This window comes from Syzygium oleosum, unplaced genomic scaffold (genome assembly GCF_021117445.2).
Source record: "Syzygium oleosum isolate NSW1041296 unplaced genomic scaffold, Sole_v2.1 Sole_v2.02, whole genome shotgun sequence".
Taxonomy (NCBI): domain Eukaryota; kingdom Viridiplantae; phylum Streptophyta; class Magnoliopsida; order Myrtales; family Myrtaceae; genus Syzygium; species Syzygium oleosum.
Window position 1 is genome coordinate 17,872,624 of NW_026607486.1, and position 21,022 is coordinate 17,893,645.

Below are 21,022 nucleotides of genomic sequence, written 5' to 3' on the forward strand. Positions count from 1 at the left end.
GATGAGATCTCGCGTTGGTCGAAAACTAGCGTTTCGACTGTCGTGATGCTTGGATTAGACGAGAGCTGATTGCGGTTTTGACCAAACTTGGAGAGGATGAAAAGTGAGGTAAGGAAACCAAGATGATAGAGCACATGGGACGGGGACGAGGAGAAGACGCATCTCCGCTGCCAAGACTCCTTTTTCACGAGCCTAGGCCATCCGTAACTCGAGCTTGATGAGATGAAGATCGCGATCGACCCGTGAACCTTATAAATCTTACATAGATGTTCAATGAATCGACCGGGTCGGATCAAATCGAAGTCTCCTTCTATCGTTACCTGAATGCGATGGGCAAAAGGCCAATTACAATCCCGGGCAAAGATGATGCAAGTCCCATGATGTCCTGTCCTTTCGTTCGAGGTACCGCATGTAAGGTTCGTCGCTCAATTTCACGAGAGGGGCCTCAGCGATGACGTGGCTCAAAAAGTGCCCGGAACACAAGATCAGCCCCAAACCAAAAACGGCCAACAGTTCAAAAAGCGAAGCGCAGCCGCGTGGAAATATGAAAGGCACTCCTCCTTCCCTTCCGTGCTTTGCTTCTTAGCGGGCGGCGGCGACGACGATGCTGGCGAGCGGCTGTCGCGTCTCGCACCACCTCTGGGTGTGCGATCCCCGCCGCCGCCGCCACCCGGGTCTGGGGCTCGGGCTCGGGCTCGGGCTCGGGCCTTGCGGCGCCAGGATCGTCCAGCTCTCGCCCCTCGTGCCGAAGCCCCCCGCCGCGGCCTCCGGGGACGGCGGCCGCCGGTCGCAGACCCGACCGAGCTCCTCCTGCTCCGGCGGCCCCTCCCAATCGCGCGGTGGCGTCCCCATTCTCTCCGATTGTTTCAGGTTCTGGAAACTCGCTCGAGCGTGTATTGGGTTTTTCTGTACTTTTAATCTGCTTTACTCGCTCTCGGTTGTTGTGATTGGGTATACTTTGAGCTTGTTTCGAGCTGCATTCACCGACTTTTGCGAATTCGCGTAATCCTTCCTGCTTTCTGTCTTCACCTGCGAGCGCGTGTCCTTGCTTGAGTGGAGCTTTATGTTGGTATTGCTTGTTGGGCTGAGGTTGGGATTTTCTTCCTTTTGCCTCTCTTTGCGCAGCCAACAGGAAAATGCTCGCGAGCCTGTCTCTGAAGGGTCGTCCTTGGTGGCAGGTTTCCTTATTTTTTGCTCCCAGCAATTTCCCACTGTTCGTGCTTTTCGGTGGTTCATTTCAATGAGTAGTCCTGTTTATTGTTACTGCACACTGCTTGAAGTTGAATGTTGATTCCGTTTACCGAAGAACATTAGCATCAGTATCGTCTTCGTCAGCCAGGTTCTTTCGATTCTCTGTCCTTTGTACCTCTCTCTATTTTGTCAGCAGTTGGCCAATGTCGTTCTTCAGCTTACCGTTCTTTGAAGACACACGTCCATTAAAATTACTAGCTAACCTGGGCAACTGGGAATGGCCATTTTCTTTCGCATTTCTCTTGGCCGCCAGATTAAAAGATGACAGCAATTAATAATGGTTAATGTTAGGGGTGTTCCTAGAAAACCAAAAACTGAGAAACCGAGCCGAACCAAACCGATAAGTTTGATTTATCGGTTTTGAAACCGAACCAAACCGATGACAAGCCGAAGTTATTAGTTTGGTGTAAGTTGTGATTCTATTGGTTTGGATTTGGTTTGGGTTGAGATTTTTCCAAACCGGTAAGTTCGGTATGGGCTGAAAATACCTCCAAACCAAACCAAACCAAACCAAATTGAACCATGACCAACCCTAGTTAATGTACTTTGGCCGCCGATTCATCTACTTCCCTTTATCTGATAAAAGGAAGAAAAAAGAATGATTTTAAGTCAGTATGTTCTTTTCCTGATGTACCATAGAAGACCGCATGACCCCATCTGCTTCTTGTTTATTAGTGTTGGTGAATTGCCATTGGTATTCTACTTTTCGCCTTAATATCATGTAAATATCACAGCAAATGTTGCCGAACCGAGTGTACCGTCAAACTTCAAACCGAGAAATTCTTCAACTGCACACAGACAGTATGCCTTCTCAGTTCCTCTGATTTGTAAAACTTTCACCTTTTCGTGCATGATTAATATTCCACAAACATGTATGTTGAATTAGGCTCTTAGCTGAAAGGAGAAGTAAAAGGGAAAAATGTTAATTTTCACTCCTTACCTTATGTTTTTTTAGAAGTTATCCGTGAAGCCACCTCTGGTTAGCTTTCTTGATATTTTGTAACTATAAACATTTGCAAGTGCCATCGTCTTCATTTTGCTTGTCGCCTACCTGTTTCATGGAGATTTTTTAAGTTTTCTTTGATTTCTTGATTTATGCACTCGGTATTCATACAGTGCATTGATTTTGTTGTCATTCATTGTAAAAGGAGGTGTAGTGGCTCTTGGAAAGTTTGATGCGCTTCACATTGGTCATCGAGAACTTGCCGTTCAAGCATCAAAAGTTGGAACGCCATTCCTTTTGTCCTTTGTAGGAATGGCTGAGGTACTTGGTTGGGAACCTAGGTGGGAAACTATGCCTCTGTAAATTTTCTGTGGTCTCTCTTCTTCATATTATCTTGTTCTAATATTTCTCATTAGCCTATCTTTTATCAGCTTATGGTAATTGGAATGTTCGCACATACCTGGGAAAGGAAAATTTTGTGTAAATATGGCTAGATGTGATTATTTTCTTCTTCTTCTTCACTCGTTAATTTTTATGAAATTGATTTTCTCTTTCTTAAGAGCCATTTGGTCAGCTTATTGGGAAGTTATCAGTTTTCCAGGTGATTCATGTATGTTTGATCTCATAGAGTCCTCTTGCACAATTTACACTTGAGCATGTATGATAAGGAAATTGGTATATGTTGAAGGGCAGCTGTTAGTGCCATGAAATGAAATGAATACCCTTTATGGACTTTGGTCATCCGAGTAGACAAACCTAGCACTATAGGATGTACTTTTTGGCTTAGGAATGGCACAAAAATTCTTAGCCACGCACCATGCCTTTTCTGGTGAATTTGTGAAACATCATCATTATAGATGAAGTAAGAGGAGGCTCTCTGAATTGCTAATTGTTATTGGATTTTGAACTATAGTGGCTAATAGTCGTCATTGTTTCCTTGAATTCTGCTTTCCGCTTGAGTTATCGTTTTTGCTTACTTTCTAGCATTTTTTGAACTTTGCAATTTATATGATCTTCTTTGCATCTTCATTTCCTTTTGATCTCATTGCTCCCTGTCATCAAACTTCAAGGCTAGCGATATTTTGCAGACGAAGTGTTTTTATTGTCTGCTCGCTGTTTATATGGCTATAAATACAAATGCAACTTCTAAATGAAGATTTCACATGGTATATATGTTTCTCAAGTAGGGTACCTATAGTTGCCCAGTCTGATCGGCGGCGGGTTTTGTCATCGTGGGCATCATACTGTGGCAATGTCGTCCCTATAGAGTTTCAAATAGAATTTTCAACTGTCCGATATCTCAGCCCTGAACAGTTTGTTGAGAAGCTGTCTAAGGAGCTAGGCGTGCGAGGAGTTGTGGCAGGTACTATTTATTTTGCAATTACAGAGGATAGCCTTTATCCCTTTTTTCCATCTTGGGTCAAGAGACTCCAGACTTCAGACCTTGTAAGGTCATGTAGGTTTCTTCTCGCTTCATTTTAGTTGAGTTTGCTTTGGTGCTTATGCCAGGTGAAAATTACCGGTTTGGATATAAAGCTGCTGGTGATACATTGGAATTAGCAAAGCTGTGTCAGGAATGTGGTATGGGTGCTTTTATAATAAAGTCTGTAATGGACAAGAACCAAGAATTCAGCCACATGGATGCCAGCGATTTAAAAGAGAGAGGACAAGTCTCATCCACCCGTGTACGGCATGCACTTGCTGCGGGAGATATGAACTATGTGTCTGAGCTCTTGGGTCGCCGTCATCGTCTTGTTATAAAGACTGAGGGTCAAGAAGGATTTGGTCAAGAAGGATTTGGTGGCCAAAAACATAGTATTTCGGCTCCCAAATCCTGTTTATTAAATCTTGCCCCAAAAGATGGAACATACGATAATTGTTTCGTTGTCATTGGTCAGGAAAACTTAGTACCATGTAGAGTAGTTATAGACACAACAACTATCCATGTGCAAATGGATGAAACAGGTGTATGTAATGATTTTGGTACTCCCAACTTTCAGCTCTTGCGTATTGAATTTGGTGATTCAAGAGTCTGACTACGCGTATAATATATGGCCGGTGATTCTCTCTTTTTAGTAAAGTTTGAGTGTTCTGCCATGTTCGGTGGTGATTTACTCTCTATAGACATGAAAGCTATCAAGGGCTGCTCGTCGTTTTAGGGGCAAATATGATCTGTCTCTTTACTACTTTACTCCGATTTCACAAAATATGAACCTTCATCATCAGAGCGAACATATGCCATTTGATGGAGTAATATCTCCTTCAATGTGCATGCACGGGGATTCAGGAAAAATGTCAACGGTGGATGTGACCCTCAAGAGAATCGGTGGGTAATCTACAATTTACTTGTTCAGTCAAAATTCAATTCAAATTGTACTCTAAGCTTAGTGTTTGATGATTTTACCTTGTAGCATTGGTCCTGTCTGTAAACTTGCTCATTGTTCTGTCTCTCATTACTCATTCAGTCATTTTAATAGACCTGCTTCTGAGTGTTTTTTTTTTTGGTCGGTTACCTGCCTATGAGTTAGCGAATGTGCTTATATCACATTTTTCTCTTCAGATGCTTCGACATAAAACATAATTTTTGAATGCAATTTCCTTAACATCATTCTGTTTCCTTTCAACAGATCAATTATTTTTTAACTAGCGTTTGGCGATTGTGAGCTCTTAAATGTTAGTTTGATAAACTTATTTTGCAGTCTATAAAATGGGGGCTTGGGCTGTGACTTGTTAAGACACACCATGTAGGTGAAGGCATCCTTTTAAGTGGAAGCTATAGTCGTGACATATTTAGCTTCAAAGGGTGCTGTAGCAAATTCAATTTTGAGAAAACTTCTTTGAAATGCACCATATCATTATTCTTTGCCTGTTAACCAGGTTGACCAGCAAAACCAAAGTATGCACATTCGAGTGTGATGTAGAGATGGCTAAACTGAGTTTGGAGTGTCAAGCTACGTCAGCCTGATCGATTCGACCTTTACATTCCAAAAAAGGTTTGTTGTGTTTGCTTGAACTATGCAAATTCTTCTTCCTTTTGTAGATGTTATAGATGAAACTGGCTACTTGCCTTTTACCAAATCATGTTATCACTATAAGGATGGGAACTTTCTAGGTTTTCTTTTAGAAACCCGTCCAAGTCATGTAAGTCTAGAAACAGAGGGTTAAGGCCAAAGTTTCTCTCTCTCTCTCTCTCATGTTTTCTTAATGCCATTGCATTGCAAGAATGACAATAATCTGCGCGGCAGTGCGGTGACATCGAACCCCCAGAATTCTCATATTAAAGATGCTGACAGGGAAAGTACCGGAGGATGAGATGTGATCTCTTTGGGGGCCACTTCTGCTCGAATGTCCTCTACTGCGAATTAGGAAAAGCTAGGTTCTCATTTGTTTCCATATTCAACTGAAGAATTTCTTTTACCCATCCAATTTTTGAAGCAGGCCTTTCGGCTTTCGGCGATCTGGGTTCGGTTCCATGATCAAATACTAATCCAGAAGAAAAAGTCGGTGAGAGTAAAGATGGGGACAAGTTGTGGGTGGGCATTGATGCTTGGGTGTATTCTGGAGACAGTACATGCGCTTTGAAATGGAAAGGCTTGATGGGCCACAGTTCAATGCTACCGGATTCTGTCCATTTACAGAAAGCGACATGTAAGAATCATGGGCAATTGCTCCGCCGCATGGAGACTTTCAGGGACCCCAACCACCTTTGAATATGAATATTAATTATATGTCGTCCATTCCTATTCCTTTTCTACGAGCATGTCCGAAGGATATTCTCGGAACTTGCGTATGTCGATTCCACATCACAGGAGGAAGACAGAGTTAAAAAAGAGCTCTTACACAGCATCGATCCGTTACCGATTCTTGCATTCCGCGTTGGTAATATCCAATCATCATCGTACAATTTGAGAGATTAGAAGAGCTACGAAGAGGAAGTTTTTAGTTTTAAATTCAGATCACGTGGTAAATGTTTCTTGTTCAGGGTGATTCTCCAATCATCATCGTACAATTTGAGAGATTAGAAGAGCTACGAAGAGGAAGTTTTTAGTTTTAAATTCAGATCACGTGGTAAATGTTTCTTGTTCAGGGTGATTCTCAATTAGTATATCTCCATTCCATCTTAATTTATAAATTCGTATCGTGGCCGTAGTTTTATCCAATGGTCCATGTATATAGTCAGGAAAAAAACAAAACGTAAATCCTTAAGAAAGCCATGCTTTCAACAATTCGTATAATATTTAAACCATATCTCGCGTTCCATTCTGAGTTATTCGTACGGGGCGCGAAAATGCATGTCTTGTCCCACAAATGAAATCTCAAATTCAATTAAAAGGATGATTAATATTAAAAAATATTCAGGTCAGATGGATCGGTTCGAATTTTGGAAAAGACGCGTGCTCCATCCCCCCCCCAAAAAAAAAGACTTGTTTTTTTTTTTTTTTGGCCAGACCCAAGAAAAGAGAAGTTAAATGAGGCGAAATTAGTGCAAATCAAATGTCGGGCGAGGATTTCGTGCGAATATCGAGGGGGGGGATTCGCATAAAAGGCACGCGAAGCAAGCATGCGACCTCGCACTCGGAAAAAAAAGAAAAAGAAAAAAGGAAAAAAAAACCCAAAAATAAACGCATCAATTTAAACGCGCGAGCGATTTTAGGGACCCCCCCCCCAAAAGCGCAAAAATAAATACGAAGAGAAACCCGGAGTTACTCCCCTCTCTCCCGAAACCAAGGAGAGATTCTCCGTCTCTCCGTCTCCCTCCGGTCGCCTCCCCCTCTCTCCTCCGCTCGCCGCCGTGCTCTTGGACCGGAGAAGGAGACCCGCGGCGTCGCCGCCGTCCCCCCTCCCCCCTTCGTCCAGGTGCGTTCGGTTTTGGTTTCGGCGCTTTTGGTTGGGTTTCGTGTTTTTCCGCCATCGGTGCCCCATTGCCGGAGCTCCTCTTTCTTTCTCTCCGCGTCCTTCATCCTTGGGAGCGGGGGCGCGTCGGGTTTTCCGCTTTGTTTGAATTGAGTTTCGGCGAGCCTTCGATCTTGTGGGCAATGGCCCTCCTTCGATGGCCAAAAAGTAGTCTTTTTTATTTTTTCCCTTTCCCTTGTTACGTGAGAAGCTCGAGCTTCCCGTTAGAAATTCCCAATGAATTTGATTTCAAACAATGCGTTTTGCGATTGCAAATTCACGAAGGATGAGGCCTTGAAAGCTGGAATGCGGTTTCTAGATGTGCTTAGTGCCGCAGATTTCGCGCACTCGCAGTCGAGTTCGGATCGCTCCTCGCGATGGAGGGGGAGGAGTTTCGGTGTTTTTTTTTTTTTGGGGAATTCCGGGGGGTTCAAAAATTTGATCAGGAAGGAGGAAGGGATTGCGTGCCCGCGATCGGAGTCTTTTGCGAGACCCGTACGACTCGTTTTGGACTCCGGTGGTGGGGGTGGGGGGGCAGAAAGGTAATTCGGACACGCGTCACCGACCCGTCCGTCGCCTTTTCCGGTTTTGCCCCTTTTCGACCTTTCACATGATCGTGGTTGTCTCTTTTCAATTATGCTCGTCGGTTCTGATGTGTATGGGCTCCTATATCATCGGAGCGTGATCGCCACTCAACCGCTTTCGTGTGTCCTTTATGACCCACTGGTCATACTCAGCAATATCATATTTTGATCCTTTCTTTGGCCCATTTATAGATGGCTTCCTCGTTTTGATTGGTCGCTTTATTCTTCTTAAATCTTTTTTTAGTGAACTGCATCGAATTGACCCTTCTCTTTTTGTTTGTTTAATCTCTTGCCGTGTTCCTCTTGTTCGTTGCAGCTGCCTTTCTCTAAGCAGGGGAGGCTTTGACCGTCAAAGAAGCGTTCCTGGTCGGTGGGGGTCTTACTAGTTCATCATGCGCGGGCTGTCAATCCACATTTGACAGCCCGGTTTCCTTGAACAGCACCAACCCAGAGCATGCGTATTATAAGCAGGCGAGGATTTGAATTGTTGCCAGGTCAAATAGAAAGTTCCCATTTTGTATCTTGATTTGTCGCCGGGTTCTCTTCTTTGGATTCGGGTCCCTTTATTCCTGCTACATCGGTGGTCTTTCGTAATTCTTGCAGGTCAATCTTATTTCTGGGCTTTCTTGGTTCAGAGCAACCTGACTGTCTTGGCATTATTACTATAATTCTTTTGCTTGTGTGATTGGGGTACCTTTGGATTGGCATAATAGAATTTGAGCTACATTTACCTGATGGGTTCGTTGTCCGGGATCTTTCAACGCCCTCTTGTGGCAGCCGCCGCAGTTGCCGCAGCATCCGTCACAGCTGACCTACCTGAGAAATTATCTCCTTCGAAATCATCGGTCACTTGTTCCAATCCTGAACAGCTCGACTCTTCGTGTACATCTAATGCACCACACGACTCAGATTCATCATGGGTTTCCCAAATATCAGTCTCGAAGCTTTCGAGTTTGTCATTTGTGAGCAGAATCCGAATACCTCTTCCCAACACCAAGGATCGATTTCCTCATTTGGGTCACAATCTTAATGCAAATCTCTTGTGCTCTTTTGTTGTGGCTTCTCCGACCTTAGTAAATTTGTATCAATCTGCGGAGTTGATGAAAGGTCCGAAGCCTAACACATCTGCGAGATCACTCCCTACCTCGGCTTCGGCTTCGGCTTCTGATGTTCTGTACAGATGGCATTTACCTGAACCGCATTCTCTAGACATTTCGGGGTTTTCAGATTGTTCTTCAGAAAAGCAAAGGACAGTTGTGGTGCTATTGGGCTGGTTGGGAGCAAAGCAGAAGCATTTGAAGAAATATGCGGAGTGGTACACTTCAATGGGATTTCATGCTATCACCTTCACCTTCCCCATGGCCAAGATTATGACTTACCAGGTTGGAGGGAAAGCAGAGCAGGATATAGAGTCACTTGTGAAGCATCTGGCTGATTGGTTAGAGGATGAGCATGGGAAGAATATTGTTTTTCACACTTTTAGCAATACTGGATGGTTAACGTAAGAGAGCTCTCTCTCTCTCTCTCTCTCTCTCTCTCTCTCTCTGAGTTAATCTATTAATTACCTTGTCTGAGCATGTTACTGTTCATCTTATTTTTTTGGTTGGTAAAATTGGTCTGACATGTTAGCTGATCTGTTCTACTACAGATATGGAGCTATTTTGGAGAAGTTTCAGGAGCAGGATCCTTCTATGATGGGAAAAATAAGGGGTTGCATAGTAGATTCTGCTCCAGTTGCGGTACCAGATGCCCAGGTAATTGACTCTTGTGCTCTATTAACAGCACAGTGTTAGAACATAATCATCTGGACGCACTTTCAAGACCTACCATTAAAGTTTGCCATAAATGTCAAGTTCCTCTCAGTTTGATGACTTATATTCTACCAGTAAATGATTCTTCAAAGCTTACCTCACCTTGTCTCTTTGTTGGCGCTCTTCTATAATCTGCTGGTCAATAGGTTCTAAATCTTTTATTATTAATCTCTTATTAGTTTCTTCTACTAGTAGTTCTTTTCGTGAAATATTTGCTTTTTCTGATGATTGTGATGAGCATTGGCCAGGTGAAAAGCTGTTGGGAACTTGGTCTTTCTTTTGAGTGATCTTTGGTTGCTTGGTCAGTACTATAATTCTTCTTTTCTTTTGGATGTTTAGGTGTGGGCATCTGGTTTCTCTGCGGCATTTCTGAAAAAGCATAGTGTGGCGACAAAAGGATCCTTAAGCTCGAATGAGTTGGGTACGGAGGTGGTGGGCAGCCATGTAGTGGCCTCAGACCCAAAACCTGCAGTAACCGAAGCAGCTTTGCTGTTGATTCTGGAGAAGTTCTTCCAGGTTGTTTTGAATCTTCCTTCTGTGAACAGGTATGTTGCTCCCATTGTACATATCTTTTGCATTCACATAAACAAATGTATCATGAGATTTCGTAATTGTTTCAAGTATTCTCCCTGCAATTATCGACATCCGCATCGTGCCGTACAAAGGCACGTGCTCAGAAACATATAGATCATGCTTTGGTTATGCTCTGAAAAGCTGCAAAAATTGTGTACTTCAAATGATGTCGTTCTTATCTTATTCCGTATCTATACCAGGAGGCTTAACAATGTGCTGGACGTATTGTCATCTCGACCGCCGAGTTGTCCCCAGCTATACATCTATAGCTCAGCTGACCGAGTCATTCCTTCAGGGTCCGTGGAGTCGTTTATAGAGGAGCAGCGGAGGATGGGTCTCGAGGTCAGATCCTGCGATTTTGTCTCGACGCCTCACGTTGATCATTTTAGAAGTAACCCAAAATTGTATACCGCCGAGCTTACCCATTTTTTGGAGGACTGCGTCCTTACTTGTTGCAGAAGACCTTCATGAGTAGTAACCACAGGAAGGGACATAGTATAACTGGTTCTCTATTCTTTTCCTCTTGCTTGACTTAATTCTCATCGACAAATGATTAAACGATTCTTTCTGTTTGAAATTTCTTGTTTTGAGAGGTGAGTAATCACCATATTGGGGAGACACAGAGATGTGAACATATTGTAAATTTTACTCGACTGCAATACAAAAAAATTTCCGTTGACTCTCGTACTATCTTTCCTTATACATGAGATTCAATACCGTTATTTTGAATTGCCTTAAAGTGTATGCATGGACATTTCTTTATCTGTTCACAAGATACCCTCTTGTGGCCACCCATCCGTTATCTGAAATAGAAAGATAAAATGTGCCATTCCTTGTCCTCGAGGGAACATGTACAAGTTGAATCTGTCTGATTTGGAGTCATGATAAAACAGAGCTTTAATGAGAAACTGTTATTTCGAAGCGTTATTCGTGCCCGTGCTACTACATTTGAAAGTGAGAAAAAGTTTTATGATTTTCATTGCGTGCACAGTCTATGTGAAGCAGATTCAGCTAATTTAGATTCAAATTTCAAGGGCATATATGACAGCATCTGAGACTGTCAGCCTGAATGAGCTAATTAGACAGATTAAATATGTTATAAGATTGCAAAACCATTGGTCATCTTTCTGTCACTTCTATTTAGTTTTTACAATCAGTCCTCGATCGTTCAATTAAGCGATAAGTTGGGCCCATGACAATTAGTCAAAACTCGAATTGCAGTTAATTACACCACACGGTCAATAAATCTGTCCTTTCTAGGGAATGCTCTTGGGGCTGACGAAGGTTCCAAGGGTACCAATCTCAACTACCCATTTTGAGATTCAATTGAATAATGGAAGTGTTCGTTTGTATGTGATCCCATCCCACTATCTTGTCAAACTGAAGTATATCCTCATCATGAACAACCTCTTTATTTGTTTTGTTGCAAATGTGTGGTTGGTATAGCGTTAGTGTGTAGTATGGTCGATATCTACATCCTCTCTCGAGATGAATTTAGTAACTTAATAATGAATGGTAATCTAACGAAGAAAAGTTAGTGGATCATGCTAATTTATGTTGATAACCTTTGAAAAGAGTTAGAAAGTCAAGAGGTTATTAACCAAGACAAATAAAATTTGTCAAATGAATGAATAAATAAATAAATAAAAACGCCGATAAGTAACCCGGGCAAAAGTTGGTAACCCATTATTAGGCAGTAATCTAATAAGAGAAAAGTTAACGCGTCACGCTAATTTACGTTAATAATTCATAACAATAATAAATAATCTAGGGGATTGATCAAGACAAATAAGGGTTGATAACTCAATCGATGAGTGACTTGGATAAAAGTTGGTAGCCCAAAAATAATTTATAATAGTTCGAGAAAAGTTGGTGACTCACTCTTATTTAGGTTGATCATTTCATATTAAAGTTGGTAAATTGAAAACGCTAAATAAAAATTAAAAATTTGCAAATTATAATTGTGTCAGCATCTTACTCAGAGTTATCCGAAAAGTTAAAAAAAAGAAGGAATAATCGACTCGGCGACTTTTCACGACAGTTTCTTCGTCATTAATGAGCACCTACTGAAATTTACCGGCACGGAGAAAAATCATAATTTTTTTTTAGCGCGAAATATCAAAGTTGCGCCCTATTAATATGGAGTCAGATAAGAAACACGATAGAACTATAAAAATGAAAATTAAAAAAAAAGAGAAGAAGAAGAAATGGTGGTGGTGGTCGTCGTCGTCGCCCCCCAGAGCGAGCGAAAGAGGCCGCGCAGCAACAGAACAACAACCTCTGACCCCAGCAAGAGTCGACAACAGAGAAGCCACTGGACCAATTTACTAAAACGCAAAGGTTGTTCCGTCTCTCTCAAAGGTTGCATTTTTATGCACTTTGCTTTGCTTCTGAAACAACCCCAGATTATTGCCCTAATTCCCCAAATCTCTCCCCTCTTTGCGATCGCCTCCTCACCCCCCAAATTCCCGACCATGTCCGCCCCGATCGTCGGCGGCGGCGGAGGCGAGGCGGGGGGTCCGGCGGCCGGGGTCTGCATAAACGACATCCTCACCGACGACGAGCTGAGGTCGGTCCTGGTGAAGCTGGAGTCCGAGAAGGACAAGGAGATCTTCGGTCTGGTGTGCAAGAGGTGGCTCGCGCTCCAGAGCTCCGAGCGCCGGAAGCTGGCCGCCCGCGCGGGCCCCCACATGCTCATGATGCTCGCCGCCCGGTTCGGCCGGGTCGTCGAGCTGGACCTCTCGCAGTCCGTCTCGCGCTCGTTCTACCCGGGCGTCACGGACGCCGACCTCGCCGTCGTCGCCAACAAGTTCAAGCGCTTGAAGGTTCTCAATCTGAGCAACTGTAAAGGTACGGCTTTTTTTTTTTTGGTTGTCCCTAAACTGTTTTATTGCTCAATCTTTCTGAATATGGGATGAGTCTCTTTTGGGATAGAATTGACTTTTTGCTGGTTGTTGTGTATTCTTTGTTTGTTCCGGATTGATTATATTCTTATTTGTACCACTGCCAAAACTGTTTTGCGCAAGAGCCATGCTACTGTGGTACTGATATTAATCACTTTACAGGTGCACTGTAGATTACCTATTCATAGACGATTTTGTTTCTCCTGTGTTGCAGGAATAACTGATAAAGGAATGCTAGAACTTGGAGATGGTCTTTCGTCCTTGCAGTCATTAGATGTATCCTTCTGCAGAAAGCTGACGGACCGGGGATTGGGGGCGGTTGCTAAGGGTTGTCATGATATGCGCACCCTGCATCTTGCCTCTTGCAGATTTGTCGGTGATGTATTGTTAATGGGTCTTTCACGGAATTGTCCCAACTTGGAAGAGTTGGTGCTGGAAGGATGCACCAATATAACTGATCAAGGAATCACGGACCTTGTTAGTGGGTGTCAACAAATCAAGCTGTTAGATATTAGTAAATGTAGCAATGTAGGAGACGTGGGGATCTCCAATGTTGCAAAGTCTTGTTCTTCTTCTCTAAGGACCCTTAAGTTGTTGGATTGCTGTAAAGTAGGAGATCACTCCGTTTTATCCTTGGCCAGCTTTTGCACGGGTCTTGAAACCCTCGTTGTTAGTGGTTGCCGTGATATCTCTGACGAGTCTATAAAATCTCTGGCAGCTGCATGTGGAAATAGTCTCAAGATCTTGGGAATGAATTGGTGTTTGAACATATCCGACTTGTCTCTGAGCAGCATCCTTGCTCGATGCAGATATCTGGAGGCTCTTGACATTGGGTGTTGTGAAGAGGTGACTGATGCCGCCTTCCAAGGTCTGGCTAGCGTGGACGATGAATTGAGTTTGAAGGTTTTGAAAGTCAGCAACTGTCCCAATATAACAGTGACGGGATTAGGCATTATTTTGGACAAATGCCTCTCCCTGGAATATCTCGACGTGAGATCATGTCCACATATTTCAAAGGCAGCTTGTGATGAGGCTGGGTTACGGTTTCCTGACTGTTGTAAGGTCAACTATGCTGGCAGGTTGTCCGAGCCTGATATGTTACTTTAGCCGCTTGAATTGGTACATCAAGCATTGTCGCCCAATTTTCAAGCGCAAAAAGAAACTGATGAAGTTTCAGCTATGGGAGATAAAAAAAAGTTTAAGCAGTGGATTTTCCTTGCAAGACTTACTGGGTACATCTGTCTGGGGTGCTATACCACAACTGGGAGGGGTATCCATCTGTTCCTAGTGCTTGTGCATTTTGTGATGGATATTGAATGGAGAGTCATTTGATTTGAGTTATATGTAACCAGAAGTTTATCTATGTAAATTGCAGCAAACTTGCTTTCTTTCCTGACATTCCTACAAATTTTATTACTCTTCAATGCTCCTTTCTATCTCCAGCATGCACTGGGTGTTGGCATACTAAGGCAGTGCCTTATCTGTATATTTTCCGCAAATTCTCCTCAAGCGATTATGGATTAGATAGACTATTATGCAGAAGAGGGTATTGGGATAAGTTGCACTTAGATCAACACGAGTATTCTCTGTTTTGCTCTGTGGCTGGAAGTTTGATTCCAGCAAACAGTTCACGAGCAAGTTACCTTATAAAATTTGTGAAAATCCTCAGTGTTTGGTTTGCACTATCTTGAAACAGAGTTTAATTGATCTATCAGAAGGAGCCATGGCCTCTTCGGTTCTTGTGGCAGGTGAAGTTGTAAATACTTTCTATTCTGCTGTTGCCTGGACTTGCTCAAGCTTATTTGACTAATCCAAGTTCCTTAGTTTGAAGGATCATGGGAATCTGTCTTGACTTAAATTTTTCATTCCCCTGAAGATTAGAAGAAAGGATGCGGATGCTACACATTGTAGGGTATCCTTGAGGGAGTGAGAGGGAATGGAATCTTATTGGAATTGAGATGGTACTTTTAAGGTAACATGTGATATGTGATGACATCTTTCTCAAAAGGGTCATATTGTTTCAGCAAATAGCTCCATTCCTCGATTTTAAGCATCCTTATGCTATTTGCATTTGCCTAATGTCATTCGCTTCTAGCTCCAATAGGTTCATTTAAACTTGTATTCTGGAAGGTCCTGAAGAAGGATAAACACTGGAGGGAAATTCTCTGTACTCAATATATGTCCTTATGGATAGTTTTCTTCAGTTAAGAGGATGAACGTGTCTCAAATCAAGAAATCGGGCTTGTAATGAGCAAGTCGAGAGGCTCATAAGCCGGAGTTAATTTGTTGTTTAGGACGCAAGATTCAGAATAACTCCAATTTTAGCAGCGCTGCATTACTAACAAAATTCTGTACAATTTCTGCAATCGTGTAGTTTCCACAATTCAAGTAATGAAATTGTCGCATGGGCTGTTGAGTGAGCAGCTCTTTTGTCAATTACGAGTGATCAACTTGCTATACCTGCTATGCTTGAAAGATTGCCCGTTGAAGGTGCTTCAGTGTCTTCTGATGATTTAAGAACCCCATGAACCAGAAATCAAAATTGTCGACCGTGACTATCTGTATGTACTTCTCTGACGGCCTCTCAACATTTTCACTTTGGTTTGCTTCCTCTATCTTGGAAAGTGGGATTGACACCTGTAGATAAGCAAGAAGTTCGTCATATTTAGCTTATGAGAAAAGATAAAAAAAAGGTATAAAGCAGCATAGAGCAGAAGAGTTTCATGTTCGCTTTGCCAATTACCTTGTAATGGATTCGGACAGATTCTCCATTTGGGGATGGCAATTTTATCGACCTCTCGCTGCGGAAGGCAACTTTTTCTGTAGAGATGAAGAGGAGACCCGCTATAGGACCTGCTGTTGTTGACAGATAACACTGGGAAGCCTTTGTGAGTCTCTCCCCTTCTCTGACACTAAACAGATGCCTGAAAACTTTCTCCATCCCTCCTACTTGGAGAATTCTTGCCCCCAAACTCAGCTTCCCTTTCACAGTTTCAGAGATCTTCGAACTTAATCTCGCTGCACAGTCAAAACAATAGAGTCGTTAGTTGATTTCAAGATGAAAAACAGATTGGTCACAGAATCACAAAGAAAGAGAACTTCACAAAAATTTATAGCGCTACCCTCGTTTTTCTCTAGATTGCATGGCTTATTTAATATTTAAAATACAGATCTTTGATGCTGATTCAGTCCGTGTAACTGATAAAGCGAGTTGAAATGGCTATAAGTAGCTGGTTGGACTGAATTGGCAAGTCTTAAATTATCAAAAGATTGAGTTTTCTTCCAAAGGGAAAACTGAAGGATATGTGATTCTTGTGATTTGACTTTTCCCACAAGGGGTGCACTTTACTTCCCCCACAAACTTCAAATAATTTGATCAACTCTTCATCGGATTTGCGATCTTTTCGGATGCAAAGAAGTGTAATTACCATGCTCTCGGATGCCGTGTGCGAAAACATCAGCTTTCTTTCCCAACTTGTTCATTCTTTCAAGCACTGAATTGCGCTTGGAAGACACACTTGCTGGAGAACGCATGTTAGATTGACTATGGTTGTATGGCTTGGATGAAATGGCTCTTGACGACTTCCGAACTGCGTATGTTGCAGCAATGACTGGAATTCCCATTACGTGATCAAGAAATTTGGTTGCCATCTTCAATGAGAAGTTGTTATGCTCTTTTCTCTCAAAGTACTGGCCTAGAAGCTCCTGAACTGTTAAGGAAGAAGAAAGATTTTTGCTTGCTGAAGTTTGGTTATCTTCAGGTCTATATAAAGAGGTGATAAAATGGCTGGCGACTGCCAACTTTTGGCTGCATGACTCATCTGTTGATCATCAACAGCATAAAGGCAGACTCAAAACACTTTGTTAGAGTTTTTCTGTTGATCATCAACATCATAAAGGCAGACTCAAACACTTTGTTGGAGTTTTTTAAGTAGGATGATGTGTGACCGACCCCTCCCTTGTGCTTTTAGAAAGAGGACTGTGGCAAAATCTAGATTTTCATCAAGACATTGTAAAGATAGTGGATCTGGGTTCTGCTTTTGTAATTATTTTCCCAGTAGATGGCTCAAGTTTTCTTCTTCTCATTGAACAACACCATGAATTTTAGGTTCTATGCTCATCATTTTATTTGATTCTTAGTAGAGATTTAAAATGTTCATGAATTATCCTAGTAGTAATTGCAATATATTTTGACAGATATTCTAGAAATAGATCATCGACTTTCAATGAAAAAAAATATATAGTTCCTAAACTATCTTTGTTTGCAAGTATGTGGAATGAATCTGTTTATATGTTCTTTATTCTATTTTATTTCTTTCCCGTTTTTTCTCCTGTTTGATTGGCGGGTTTGGGGTTTGCTTCCATCAGTTATACCGGTCTCTAAAAGTAATTGTGAGAAAGATAATATTATTTTGAATAAAGGGTAAACCAAACATGCTGATTTGGTGATGATCTATCCCTTTGTCTAAGCACTGTTTGGATGTGTCAACGTATTTTGCTTTTGAGCAGGAATTTTAACTTTCTGACGCCAGACCTTATTTGAATGGCACGAGAAAGGTCATTAAAAGAACTCATCATAATCTTATCACCCAAGGAAGCGACTTTGTTGGCCCAAAAAAAAGATATGTAAGACCGTGCATGATCTTTTCCATGTTCTGCAAACATGAGAATGACCCACGTCACCATGTTTAGAAATTCCATTTTCCATGATTTTGTGCAGTTTTGCAGTGTTACAGTTAGGCAATATCAGAGGATATGACAACCAAACACGTACCTAAGTATCGTGCCGTGCTGAAGGTTTGGCAAATGAACCCAAAGGCCTTTTGCTGGCGAAGCAATCACTCATCTATCTGAATCAGCAATGAAGCAGCAGTAAGCTCAATCTCATTATTCTCAAGGGAAGTTGGGGACATACTCATATCACACCTCTGTTCTCGTCATGCAGAGTTCATAGGCCAACACCAGATAACAGAAAAGAAAGAAAGAAAAAGAAAAGATAAAAGAAAGACCGGAAGAGACTACACAAAGCCACAAGTTATAGGAGCCCATGTGCAGGTTTTGCATGAATCTCTTTCACATGACCTATTCCTTTCTTTTTCTTTATTAAACCCTTGGTGCTGTGGTGTGGTTGAAATGGGCAATAGGCCATGCTGAGCTGCACATGCCTCCTAACTACTGTTTATGCCCATCTCAGTATACCACTCAGCTGAGAACAGATGAATGAAAGTAGAGCTGCTGCAAGAGCCGAGCATTTCTTTACTTTTTCTGCTTCTGAAGAGGATTGCCATGTCACGGCCAGATCAGCCTTGTCACCCACATGAGTTGATTGGTCAATTAGGGTCCTTAAGCTTTAAGGTATTAAAAGGCAGCGCGAAAGATAAAGAAAAATGTGGGGAAGCGAAAAGAGCTCATTCCCACCTAGAGTGTCAAGCAGTTGACAAAGTGTGATGGTCCGTGTCTCATCCCTTCCTATGAGGTAACTGCCAATACTGATGATTCCTGGTCAACTGTCATTTCTCTGACTTCCCAAGAAATGATAAGATAAGCAGATGATAAGGAATCTTGGAATTGCTATTCCTTTCACTTATCTGCATCTTTTCCCAAGTGGCATAATCGGGACGTTGTAACATCGGATAGTTTACGACATCACACGCAGCCGAGGACTTCTTTTAAAGATTATTGGTTTGACTGAGAGAAGATATGCAAAAGGGCAATCATCTTCCAATCAAGCAAAGAGCAGCAACCCCCCAAAATTTCATGACCTTGTCCAAGCAATCCAATAGAATAGTTGAGCCTCTGATCGACAAGCACCCAGAGGTATAAAGAGGGCAATAGGACACAATGTCGGTGACAGGATTAGGCATTATTTTGAAAGTCAGCAACTGTCCCAATATAACAGTGACAGGATTAGGCATTATTTTGGCCAAATACCACTCCCTGGAATATCTTGACGTGAGATCATGTCCACATATTTCAAAGGCAGCTTGTGATGAGACTGGGTTAAAGTTTCCTGACTGTTGTAAGGTCAACTATGCCGGCAGGTTGTCCGAGCCTGATATGTTACTTTAGCCGCTTGAATTGGTATATCGAGCGTTGTTGGCCAATTTTCAAGTGCAAAAAGAAACTGATGAAAGTTCAGCTATGGGAGTTGAAGAAAAGTTTCAGCTATGGATTTTCCTCGCAAGACTTACTGTGTACATCTGTCCGGGGTGCTATACCACAACTCGAAGGGGTATCCATCTGTTCCTAGTGCTTGTGCATTTTGTGATTGATATGGTTTGGAGAGTCATTTGCTTTGAGTTATATGTAACCGGAAGTTAATCTATGTAAATTGAGCAAACTTGCTTTCTTTCCTGACATTCCTACAATTTTATTACTCTTCAATGCACCTTTTCTATCTGCGTATGCTGGGTGTTGCATACTAATGCAGTGCCTTATCTGTATATTTTCTGCAAATTCTCCTCTAGAGATTATGGATTAGATATAGTATTACGCGGAAGAGGGTATTGGGATAAGTTGCACTTAGATCAACACGAGTATTCTCTGTTTTGGTCTGTGGCTGGCAGTTCGATTCCGGCAAACACTCTACGAGCAAGTTACCTCATAAAATTTATGAAAATCCTCAGTGTTTGGTTTACACTATCTTGAAAGAGAGTTCAATTGACCTGTCAGAATAAGCGATGGCCTTTTCGGTTGTGACAAGTGACGTTGTAAATACTTTCTATTTTGCTATTGCCTGGACATGCTCAAGCTTATTTGACTAATCCCAGTTCTTTAGCTTGAAGGATCATGGGAATCTGTCTTGACTTAAATTATTCATTCCCCTGAAGAATAGAAGAAAGGATGCGTATGCTACACATTGTAGTGTATCCTTGAGGGAGTGAGAGGGTATGGAATCTGTTGAGAGAAAAAACTGAACTAAATGCTTGGTTAGGTCTATGTGACCCCAAGCTATCTATTTATAATAAAGCCAAAAGGCCAACATTACAATATTACCCTTATTGCTGCTATACGTAAAATAATAAAGGAAATAGACAAATATGCCCTTATTACCCAAGTACTCTCAACACTCTCTCTCAAGTTGGAGCATAGATATCACACATGCCCAACTTGACTAAAACAAGATGAAACGATTTACTCCCCAATCCTTTAGTCAACACATCAGCAAGTTGATCACTGGATTGAACAAAGGGCATACAAATTAAACCACTCTCCAACTTCTCTTTGATAAAGTGCCTGTCAATCTCCACATGTTTTGTACGGTCATGTTGTACAGGATTGTGAGCAATACTAATGGCTGCTTTATTATCACAATATAGCATCATAGGAATAGGAACAGATATACCAAGATCTTCAAGTAATCCTTTAAGGCATAACAGTTCACAAACTCCATATGCCATTGCACGAAATTCTGCTTCAGCACTAGATCGAGTAATCACATTCTGCTTTTTGCTGCGCTAGGTCACAAGATTCCCTCCTAAGAAAGTACAATACCTAGAAATAGACTTTCGTCAGGAGATCCAGCCCAATTAGCATTTGTATAGGCTTCAACTTTCAAGCCATCACGAGGAGATAAAAGAATCCCTTTTTCGGGAGCAGACTTCAAATATCGAAGGATTCGAAGAACAGCATCCATATGAGTAGAGTATGGATCATGCATAAACTGACTCACTAGGCTCACAGCAAAAGCAATATCAGGTCTGGTGTGGGATAAATAAATCAACTTGCCCACTAACCGTTGATAATGACCCTTATCTACGGGATCACCATCCTTTTCTCGAAGACGAGTATTGACCTCAATAGGTGTATCAGAGGGACAACATCCTAATAACCCAACATCTATTAAAAGATCAAGGACATATTTCCTTTGGGATAAAAAGATACCTTTTGAAGATCTGGCAACTTCAATACTAAGAAAGTATTGGAGCTTTCCAAGATCTTTTATTTCGAACTCTTGTCCAAGAAATTTCGTCAACCGGCTTATCTCATCAGTATCATTCCCTGTGACAATAATATCGTCTACATAGACAATAAGAATAGTCACTTTAGCACCTGATCTCTTCA

General features: G+C 41.9%; 4 protein-coding genes and 1 long non-coding RNA gene across 8 annotated transcripts; 4 read left to right on the top strand and 1 right to left on the bottom strand.

The window, feature by feature from the left end:
• Positions 1–356: 356 nt before the first annotated feature.
• Positions 357–4,274, top strand: LOC115670305 (FAD synthetase 2, chloroplastic-like). Its single transcript, XM_030591553.2, has 5 exons — positions 357–870; positions 1,126–1,178; positions 2,400–2,535; positions 3,382–3,557; positions 3,704–4,274. The coding sequence occupies exons 1-5, from the start codon at positions 605–607 to the stop codon at positions 4,228–4,230; spliced, it is 1,158 nt and encodes a 385-aa protein (XP_030447413.1). The 5' UTR covers positions 357–604; the 3' UTR covers positions 4,231–4,274.
• A 2,649-nt stretch (positions 4,275–6,923) lies between these two features.
• On the top strand, positions 6,924–10,734 carry LOC115672748 (uncharacterized). 3 transcript variants are annotated; one of them, XM_056308298.1, is made up of 5 exons: positions 6,924–7,051; positions 8,006–9,172; positions 9,320–9,425; positions 9,822–10,027; positions 10,256–10,734. In XM_056308298.1, exons 2-5 carry the CDS (start codon positions 8,406–8,408, stop codon positions 10,524–10,526), a joined length of 1,350 nt encoding a protein of 449 aa, XP_056164273.1. In that variant the 5' UTR covers positions 6,924–7,051; positions 8,006–8,405; the 3' UTR covers positions 10,527–10,734. The 3 variants fall into 3 exon arrangements, with proteins under 3 accessions (XP_056164273.1, XP_030450546.1, XP_056164272.1); XM_030594686.2 differs by lacking the exon at positions 6,924–7,051 and having other exon boundaries at positions 7,893–8,165; positions 8,275–9,172; XM_056308297.1 differs by lacking the exon at positions 6,924–7,051 and having other exon boundaries at positions 7,893–9,172.
• Positions 10,735–12,245: 1,511 nt separating this feature from the next.
• Positions 12,246–14,382, top strand: LOC115662522 (uncharacterized). Its single transcript, XM_030584689.2, has 2 exons — positions 12,246–12,905; positions 13,173–14,382. Exons 1-2 carry the CDS (start codon positions 12,263–12,265, stop codon positions 14,063–14,065), a joined length of 1,536 nt encoding a protein of 511 aa, XP_030440549.1. The 5' UTR covers positions 12,246–12,262; the 3' UTR covers positions 14,066–14,382.
• A 666-nt stretch (positions 14,383–15,048) lies between these two features.
• Positions 15,049–16,784, bottom strand: LOC115662617 (GEM-like protein 4). Of its 2 annotated transcripts, XM_056308310.1 has the most exons (4): positions 16,387–16,784; positions 15,702–15,976; positions 15,419–15,595; positions 15,049–15,156 (listed from the first exon to the last, which is right to left on the bottom strand). In XM_056308310.1, the coding sequence occupies exons 1-3, from the start codon at positions 16,607–16,609 to the stop codon at positions 15,422–15,424; spliced, it is 672 nt and encodes a 223-aa protein (XP_056164285.1). In that variant the 5' UTR covers positions 16,610–16,784; the 3' UTR covers positions 15,049–15,156; positions 15,419–15,421. The 2 variants fall into 2 exon arrangements, with proteins under 2 accessions (XP_056164285.1, XP_030440622.1); XM_030584762.2 differs by lacking the exon at positions 15,049–15,156 and having other exon boundaries at positions 15,189–15,595.
• Positions 16,785–17,139: 355 nt separating this feature from the next.
• Positions 17,140–19,360, top strand: LOC115662866 (uncharacterized). The gene is made up of 2 exons (XR_004003338.2): positions 17,140–17,830; positions 17,904–19,360. It is a non-coding gene; the product is annotated as an uncharacterized LOC115662866 (long non-coding RNA).
• Positions 19,361–21,022: the final 1,662 nt, after the last annotated feature.

Excerpts from the sequence above, each read along its gene's own strand:
- LOC115662617 (XM_056308310.1), bottom strand. The coding sequence starts at position 16,609 with ATGGCAACCAAATTTCTTGATCACGTAATGGGAATTCCAGTCATTGCT. Across the intron at positions 15,977-16,386 it reads ACACGGCATCCGAGAGCATG|CGAGATTAAGTTCGAAGATC; the intron begins GTAATTACACTT and ends TTGACTGTGCAG. Across the intron at positions 15,596-15,701 it reads CTGTCCGAATCCATTACAAG|GTGTCAATCCCACTTTCCAA; the intron begins GTAATTGGCAAA and ends GCTTATCTACAG.
- LOC115672748 (XM_056308298.1), top strand. The coding sequence starts at position 8,406 with ATGGGTTCGTTGTCCGGGATCTTTCAACGCCCTCTTGTGGCAGCCGCC. Across the intron at positions 9,173-9,319 it reads AGCAATACTGGATGGTTAAC|ATATGGAGCTATTTTGGAGA; the intron begins GTAAGAGAGCTC and ends GTTCTACTACAG. Across the intron at positions 9,426-9,821 it reads TTGCGGTACCAGATGCCCAG|GTGTGGGCATCTGGTTTCTC; the intron begins GTAATTGACTCT and ends TTGGATGTTTAG.
- LOC115662522 (XM_030584689.2), top strand. The coding sequence starts at position 12,263 with ATGGTGGTGGTGGTCGTCGTCGTCGCCCCCCAGAGCGAGCGAAAGAGG. Across the intron at positions 12,906-13,172 it reads CAATCTGAGCAACTGTAAAG|GAATAACTGATAAAGGAATG; the intron begins GTACGGCTTTTT and ends CCTGTGTTGCAG.
- LOC115670305 (XM_030591553.2), top strand. The coding sequence starts at position 605 with ATGCTGGCGAGCGGCTGTCGCGTCTCGCACCACCTCTGGGTGTGCGAT. Across the intron at positions 2,536-3,381 it reads GTACTTGGTTGGGAACCTAG|GGTACCTATAGTTGCCCAGT; the intron begins GTGGGAAACTAT and ends TTTCTCAAGTAG. Across the intron at positions 3,558-3,703 it reads CGTGCGAGGAGTTGTGGCAG|GTGAAAATTACCGGTTTGGA; the intron begins GTACTATTTATT and ends TGCTTATGCCAG.